The 7,963-nt window shown below is 35.7% G+C and overlaps 1 protein-coding gene across 2 annotated transcripts; it reads right to left on the reverse strand.

Moving 5' to 3' along the window:
* Positions 1 to 2,248: 2,248 nt before the first annotated feature.
* LOC127800828 (TMV resistance protein N-like) lies at positions 2,249 to 7,502 on the reverse strand. 2 transcript variants are annotated; one of them, XM_052335667.1, is made up of 5 exons: positions 6,691 to 7,502; positions 4,884 to 5,997; positions 4,209 to 4,484; positions 3,034 to 4,107; positions 2,249 to 2,930 (listed from the first exon to the last, which is right to left on the reverse strand). In XM_052335667.1, the coding sequence occupies exons 1-5, from the start codon at positions 7,209 to 7,211 to the stop codon at positions 2,421 to 2,423; spliced, it is 3,495 nt and encodes a 1,164-aa protein (XP_052191627.1). In that variant the 5' UTR covers positions 7,212 to 7,502; the 3' UTR covers positions 2,249 to 2,420. The 2 variants fall into 2 exon arrangements, with proteins under 2 accessions (XP_052191627.1, XP_052191628.1); XM_052335668.1 differs by having other exon boundaries at positions 3,034 to 4,035; positions 6,691 to 7,501.
* Between the last annotated feature and the right edge of the window lie 461 nt (positions 7,503 to 7,963).

A 7,963-nucleotide genomic window follows, 5' to 3' on the forward strand; every position in this document is an offset into this window, starting at 1 on the left:
TGTCTCTATCATGGTTGCTCTTGGATTCTTCTTCCATTCCTCACTCAAACAGTTTGGAAAGGTTAGGAGAAAAACCCTTAATCTTCGCTCACTTCCTTTCCATCCTATTGATGCTTGCATCCCAACAGAAATGAAATCTTGTGCTTGGTTGTAATTTAGACTCCTCTTTAGATTTATGTTTCCCTTTTGTTTATCTTTGCTCATTTCATGAGAGGGTGAGACTTGGTACCTAATATCATAGAGTTGCTCTTACCTATAAGTCAAAGGTTGGAGTTGTAGAAATGAGCTATTTAGTAAAATGTTCTTTGTCCTAAAAAAGGCTTGTGAATGAACTGGGTCATTCAAATTTGATATTTTGTTAAATAAACAAGCCTAAGTTAGGGTTTTAAGCTCGATAAGGTAAATAGTCAAGCTTGATTTTAAGGTGGTTGACTTTGGTTGGGCTGTGAACGAGTTCGTTTAGGTGCTCGATTGTAGGCTCATAACAAAATAATTTGGGTTTAAACAATTAAGGATTATTTTTGTCATATTATTTAAATTATTCAAAATTTAAATAATATTGAAATACAATAATTTATATATTCTATGCAAACTAGCTTGAAATCGAGCTTAAAATCAGTTTTGAATTAGAGTTCATGAAAAGGATCATCTGAAGCTCATTAATATAATGAGCCCAAGCCCTACAAAATTCTAAACAAATAAGCTCAAGCCTTAATTTTGAATTCAAGGCTGAGCCTAAGATCAACAAAATTATAAAAAAATGTGCTCGAGCCTCTATGGCCTGCATGGCTCATCTGCAAGACTACAAATTGGTACACCCTTTTTAATAACATATGCTTGCCCATTTTTTATATTTAACAACCAAATCAAACAAGAATAACTCAAAATACAATTTTTTTGAAAATTTGTACAAAAATGGACAAGAATACCTTGTTTGTCATGTTATCTGGAAATACAGGTTATTGTCAATTTCTGCTCCCCCCAAAAGGAAATTGTCACAATTTTATTTTACTTCCAAATAATTAAATAGAGCCATGAAATTCTTTATCAAATTTCTCAACAATTTGTTGTTTTTTCCCTATATAACATTACTGTTTGTTTTAATCTCTCTTTGCATTCCTTTGTGTAATAATGGTTGGGTAGGACTAAGAGGATGGCTCTTCTTGTTGCTTTAGAAAAGATCAAGGAAGGTCAGGCATTTGGGTTCTGAGATGAGTTTATTTAGTTTTTTGTTTTTGATTCCTTATTCCTTCTTGGTTTGATTTTTTGGTTGATCCTCTTTGGACAAAGCTCATGCTTTTTAGATTGTTATCATTGCTGATGGGTCATTGGATCATTTTTGTGGCCAAGATATGTGTTAAATCATCAACCTTGACCGGCTAATTCTTCCCATGTTTACAAACTGACATAAGGAAGCCTGTTTATCTAAGTTCTAATTATCTAACTTATTCAGTTTTTCATGAGCAGCTGAACAACATGCAGAGCAACTTCTGTCCTGAGGTAGTTTCTTGCTTGTATATTTCAAATGACCTTATTTTCAAATTACTCTAAGTACCCTGCCTCATTCAATTTACCGTCTTCATTATATTACCATGGCTAATAGCTTTTCTGGGTATAGGGTGGCAATCTAACTCTGTTACCATGGTGTTAGGACGTGTAAATATGTACATTTTGTAGTAAATAATCCCAGATTGTAGAGCAAGATATTAGATTATATAGTGTCTGGAGGATTATTATTAAAACTGGAGCAGTCATCGAACCAACTGGTGTAATGGATCATTGGGTTTGGCCACTGTAGTTCATTGGTCGAATCGTTGGTTCTTAAATTATATATCAGTATAATAGTGTTAGTGGTTAGGTTATATTAATATATTATTGGCAATTACTAACATTAAAAAAATAAAATAATATAAACACATGAAATTGAATATATACATATAATGGTGTCAGTGTTCAAGTTATATGAAAATATTTTTGGCAGTTATTACATTATAGGCTCTGGCTGTTTTACATTTTTCCAAATTCAAATCCTTAGAAGTGTGCTGATGTTTTCTCTAGATGTTTTGCTTTATTGTTACGATGCATATATATTCTACAGTTAAAATCTCTAAAAGCTGACGTTTTGTCCTAAGTTCCCCAAGAAGCATACGAAATAGAGGCAGCTCTTTTCCATAGATGAATAAATTTAGCTGGAAGAATCAATGGCTGTAAAGACAAAGTTTGAAAAAAGATATAATTTTATTAATGCAAATAAAATTAGGAACATTATAGCCTACAAACAACCCAGACAATAAAGCACAAGAATTTTCCCAGTATTGCAATAGTAGGAGTGTAAGACCACTTCTTTTTGTGGAAGTACCCAAAATGTTTTGGCAACCAATTCTTTTCCTATTAATCTTCCTCCTTAATTGCTAGAAAGGTTATTGATAATTTTTAATGAAATTCCAAAACTCATCATGGACAATCGATGAATTCCAAAACTCATCACAGAACCGTTCTTTGTCATTCTCATATACCATATGAACAGCGCATTTTACCCGGGTAAGCATTTTAGACCTATAAGTTCTAAAATAAAAGATTATCTCAATCTTTTCCAAATCATTCACCTCCAACTTTCTCCTAACTTCAGCCAAATAACATTCAAAGGCATAATGCAATGGCATGTAATGCAAAAATAAGTGATCGGACGGAATTTTGAAGTTGCCAATGTGGTGTTTCGTGGAACAGACTACATCATTAAACATCGCGTAACATTCCACATAGCCTTCGACCTCAAAAACAGCACATACAACAAAACCCCTGAGCCTTTGATACCAATCTGACATCAGTTGGATTCGAACATAATGCTCCATATTATTTTGATTGCTGAAACACTTTGGAATCTCTCTTCCAGGAGCAACAATATTTAAGTATTCGAAAACATTAAAACCCTGCTACAACAAATAAAGATATGAGAGAGAGAGAGAGAGAGAGAGAGAGAGAGAGAGAGAGAGAGAGAGAGAGATGGTTCAAGGGGGAGAGAGAGAGATGGACCTTAAGATAATTTCTGAGAACTTCAAGGGGGAGGCTGGGCCTATTCTTTACTAGTGTATGGCAATTAATTAAAATGGCTCGCACAAGCTTTCTAGGCAACATAGCCGGATCCGGCAATGTTTCTAATGATGTGCATCCACTTGCATCAATGAAAATGATATTTCTCGGGAGAAAGGGCAACGTTTTAAGCTTCTTGCAATCCGTCAATTCAAGACAGCTAAGCTGGTAAAGATCTCTGATGCTTGCTGGCAAACTAATAATGTTGCTACCACTAAGGAATAAATATGTCAACGAGGATATGGAGCCTAGGTCATTTGGGAGAAATCCTTCTGAGAAGTTGCAGTCACGGAGATCTAGTAAATACAATGAGTGTAAGCCTGATAGAGCAGGTAGCTCAAAACTCATGAGATCGTGGCGTACTCTTTGAATTAGAAATGACGAGAATAATGAATTCCATGGTGTTGATGTTACTGGTCCCTTACATCCCCTAAATGACAAAAACCTAAGCTCCTTCAGGCTTATAATCGAGGACGGTGGTTGCTTAATAGCAGTAAAATCAGCACAAAGTTCTCGCAATCTCTCCAATCCTCCTAGGTTCTCGGGCAACTTGCTAAGTTTTGAGCAGCCAGAAACAATCAAACTTGCAAGAAGTTTCAACCCACAAATGCCACTTGGAAGACTTGTAAGTTCTTTGCAATCCCGTAGCCTAATAAATTGAAGATTGTTGAGATGTTCAACTGGAAGTTCCTTTACACAAGTCCCATCCAAATCAAGCACGATTAAGCATTCCGTAAATGCTAAGACTTCAGAAACATTTTTGAGTCTTGAGCAACCAGAAAGAATAAGTTCTTCAAGGGATTTAAGCCAACAGCCCGTGGGAAGAACCTTAAGATGTTTCAAGCCCCTCAAATTTAATAACGTAAGCCTTTTGATGGCTTCAATGGATGGGATCTCAACAAAGTTTGTACAGCCTTCAAGAATCAATTCCTTAAGATTTGCTACCTGTGTAAAATCTAGGTTCTTGGTTATGCATGGTGAATAACTGAGGTCAACATATTTCAACTTGTCTAGGCACTGTCATAGATATCAATAGACAGTTTATTAGGATAAATAAGATTTCAGTAACACAAGCATATATAGTAAAAAAAAAGCAATAGGATTTATTTTACTCGTACCATTCTTCCATCCCAAGGTTGTTTCAGGCAACTATGCGACATTTTTAGTTTGACAAGGTTGTCCAATTGAAAATTTGATGGCAGGTATTTTGAAGGGTATCTGTGCCAATCAAGAAGGCGTAAATCATTGGAAAGGTAGTCGAGACCATTAGGAAGCTGAACATTACTAAGCTTGAGTAGTCGCAATTTGCTCATCTTTGAAAACGTATCAGGACTTAAGGATATCTCTTTTATTTCACGAGAATCCAAAACTATGGCCTCCACTGCTTCTGTCCCCTAACAAACAAGCGGTAAAAATAAGAAATTTAATCTTAATGAAAGGGAAATGTAGCTTTTATCCTTAAACAAACAAAGTGAATGTTGTGCAAAATAATCTATTTAAATATGTTCCATTCTTTTGGGAGCAAAAAATAATATTATACAAGTTCAAGATATATGTTTCTATGTACTAGTTTAAGTTTTGTGATGATATGATGATTCATAATTTAACAAGCAAAGATTTTGTTGGTCTAATTACATAATGAAATTTGGCCAAGCATGCTTGAGAAGATATTGTTGAGAGTAAAATAAAAATAGAAAAAATAAAGATACCTCACACTTGACAAAGCTAGGCTCTTAAATGAGAAGATAATTGACAAATTCTACACATTCTCAAATGAGAGCACTTGCACTTACGATTTGTTTTGTGAGTGTATGATAGATGTCTTTGTACTTCCATAACCTGCTTCTTCTACCCGGCTCTTTTGGGGATTCTTCATTAATAATATGCCATGCCATTTCTTGTATTAGATCATGCATATCTATCTTATTGTCTCTTATTGTTACAAGTGCCTTGTCTTCAAGAACACGTATTCCAATATCTGCGTGGAAACCACAAGCGTCCAGCAAATTCACAACTATACAGTACTCCTCGCTATACCATTTAAAGAAGCAAGCAATGTCGAGGAAAATTTCTTGCTCCTCACGCCCCAGTTTGTCATAGCTTAATTTGAGCACTTTTTGAATATCTGGATTAGGCTCTTGTCTCAATCTATGGATTGCACTTTGCCATTCGTTTACCTCTCTACCAATTAGAAAATAGCCCAAAACTCTAAGAGCTAGTGGAACTCCTTTGGCATAATCAACTGCACTTTTTATGAGATCCTCAAAACCTGGCATTGGCTGGTTGTTCCAGAATGCTTTACAACAAAATAGCTTAAAAGCTTCCTCGTCATTTAGTCCCTCAACATTGTAGACATGACTTCTTGGACCATATCTGGCAAGTAAATGACTATTTCTGGTTGTTATTATAATTCTGCTTCCTGGACCAAACCAATCAAGTGTACCAATGAGGGCATCTAGTTGATCTGAATGGTCTACATCATCCAGAACTACAAGAACCCTCTTATTCCCTACCGCGTTCCTTATTAGCCCAGGCCAATCAATCTTTCTTATTTTTATATCACTATCTGAGACCAAGCGAATATCAACAAAAAGAGATTTTTGCAATGACTCCAAGCCATGCTTCCCATCAGCAGCTTCTCTGACATTTGGAAGGTAGCAACTGGCATGAAACTGAGAACAAATTTGGTGATAGACAGCCTTGGCAATAGTAGTCTTTCCTATACCTCCCATTCCACATATCCCTACTATATGTGGATCATCCAAATCCAACCCCATTTCTAATAGTGACCTCACTTCTGCTATACGAGGAAGCAATCCAACAACATCTTTAAGATCACTTGAACTATTATATCCCAATTTATTTAGAATATCAATGGCAATGTCTCGGACAAGCTTTGCTTCAGGCCTGCCATGAGTTTAAGAACTCAAAGACATATCATAGTTAAGATATTCTCAATCATAATATAATGTTAGTAACCACAAAATATATGATTATATTTTCATCAAAATTTACATGGAGGCATCGAAGCTAGGTGACCTAGAAACATATTGATTGAGAAAATATGTACATAGACATAATCCAATTCTTTTGATTCAATTTTACTTTTATTTTAGTTTTTTTTCTTTAACGTGAGATAATCGCAGCAAAATAACATATTATAATGAATTAATATTGAATATTAATATCTATGAAAAGTCCAACTATCAACAATTACGAAAGAATTATCAAGTTAAAAATGCTAAAGCAAAAGGGAATGGACTTTTCTATTTGGGAATTGAGGCCAAACATTGAATCCTCAATAACAAACAACTAGTATTTAGATTCCGTCTAGATCTAATAGGGGCCAAATGCAAAAGATCCATTTATAATTGAATTTTAGTTAGATATTACCAAATCCAATATGGTATGTATTAAGCTAAATTCATTAAATAATATAACTATTTTGACAATTTTTGGATTAAAATTTAACTATTTTACCAAGGAATTAAACACGATGACATATGTTACGATTCTATTTAACTATTTTAACAAGTAATTTAACTATTTTGATAATTTTTGGATTAAAGGTTTGACTTGTTGAGAGGTAGTTGTTGTTACCTGTGTGTTTTTGAATTCCACCCAGAAATGTTGGCTGCTTCCATTAGAGCATTCCTCCATCTCTGCACCTTCTGCTTCTCCTTCTCTTCGCTAGAATCTTGCTTGTGTTTGGTGAATGCTTCTCCAACGCTCCCTCTTTGTTTTCGTAAATCTAAGGGATCTACTTTATAAAAAACGGGCAAGACGGTGAGTGCCCTCTTCTTCTGGCACTCAAGGATCTTAACGAGTTCCTCCAAGCACCACTTGGAAGAAGCGTAGTTCTCAGAGAAAATCACCACGGCAAACCTCGACTCTTCGATGGCTTTCAAGAGTGCTGGAGAAATTGATTCACCTCTCTCGAGCCTCTGGTCATCCTTGAACGTGAAAATAACCTTCTGATGCAAAGCCGAATAGAGATGGTCGACGAAGTCATTTCGAGTGTCTGCACCTCTAAAACTCAAGAAGACGTCGTATTTCCAGGAACTAGACCCAGAAGGGAGAGAAGCTCCGTCCTGTTGCAATTGGGTGCTGGTGGAAGCCATTAATTGTTGATATGCTCGGAAAACAAACTAGCTTCTTCGTCTATGCGAAGCAACAGAGGCCAAAAGGAAATATATAAGACATGGTGGAAGCCATTGTTGTCTCTTTGCCAATGGCGGCATTATTGCAAATCAGGAGGAAAAATACAAAGGATTGATATGTTTAATATAAAAGCCATTGTTGATATGGCTTTTATAATATTTTCTCATGGGTAAGAGAACATGTTTTATATATTTTTGTGCACCTTACCCTAGGGGCAAAGCAGGTGGACTTTACCCCAGATGCGTATGCGTGACTTCAGGAATCCCCTGCCAATTTCCAACCCCCCCGCCATTTTCAAATTCTGCATGTGGCCGTAGGGACACCAGTTCAGTGAATGTAAGCGCGATGGCCCAGTCCGCGTGGTCCGACCGCGTTGTGGTGGCGGTGGGCCCTTGCGGTTCCAATACGTTTGCGTGCAATGTGCGCTGTGTACTAGCAGCGATGGCTCCTTCTCCTAAGGAAATCTCCACGGAATTTCATTTAAAATATTTGAATTAATTACATTAAATTTATAAATATTAATACAGGTAAATAGAAAAACTTATAAATTACAATCATCTTCTTTATACCAAACAACAACTCACTGTTTATAGATTAAGTATATCACGTATTATATACTCAATCTATTAATAAAAATAGAACAAGAATAGTCTAATTAAAGTCAATCCAATTTGGTTGAATTTTTTGTCCAAAGATAAGTAAATGATATTGA

The sequence above is a fragment of the Diospyros lotus genome, chromosome 4, assembly GCF_014633365.1.
Source record: "Diospyros lotus cultivar Yz01 chromosome 4, ASM1463336v1, whole genome shotgun sequence".
Taxonomy (NCBI): domain Eukaryota; kingdom Viridiplantae; phylum Streptophyta; class Magnoliopsida; order Ericales; family Ebenaceae; genus Diospyros; species Diospyros lotus.

Excerpts from the sequence above, each read along its gene's own strand:
- LOC127800828 (XM_052335667.1), bottom strand. The coding sequence starts at position 7,211 with ATGGCTTCCACCAGCACCCAATTGCAACAGGACGGAGCTTCTCTCCCT. Across the intron at positions 5,998-6,690 it reads TGGAATTCAAAAACACACAG|GCCTGAAGCAAAGCTTGTCC; the intron begins GTAACAACAACT and ends AACTCATGGCAG. Across the intron at positions 4,485-4,883 it reads ATACACTCACAAAACAAATC|GGGACAGAAGCAGTGGAGGC; the intron begins GTAAGTGCAAGT and ends CTTGTTTGTTAG.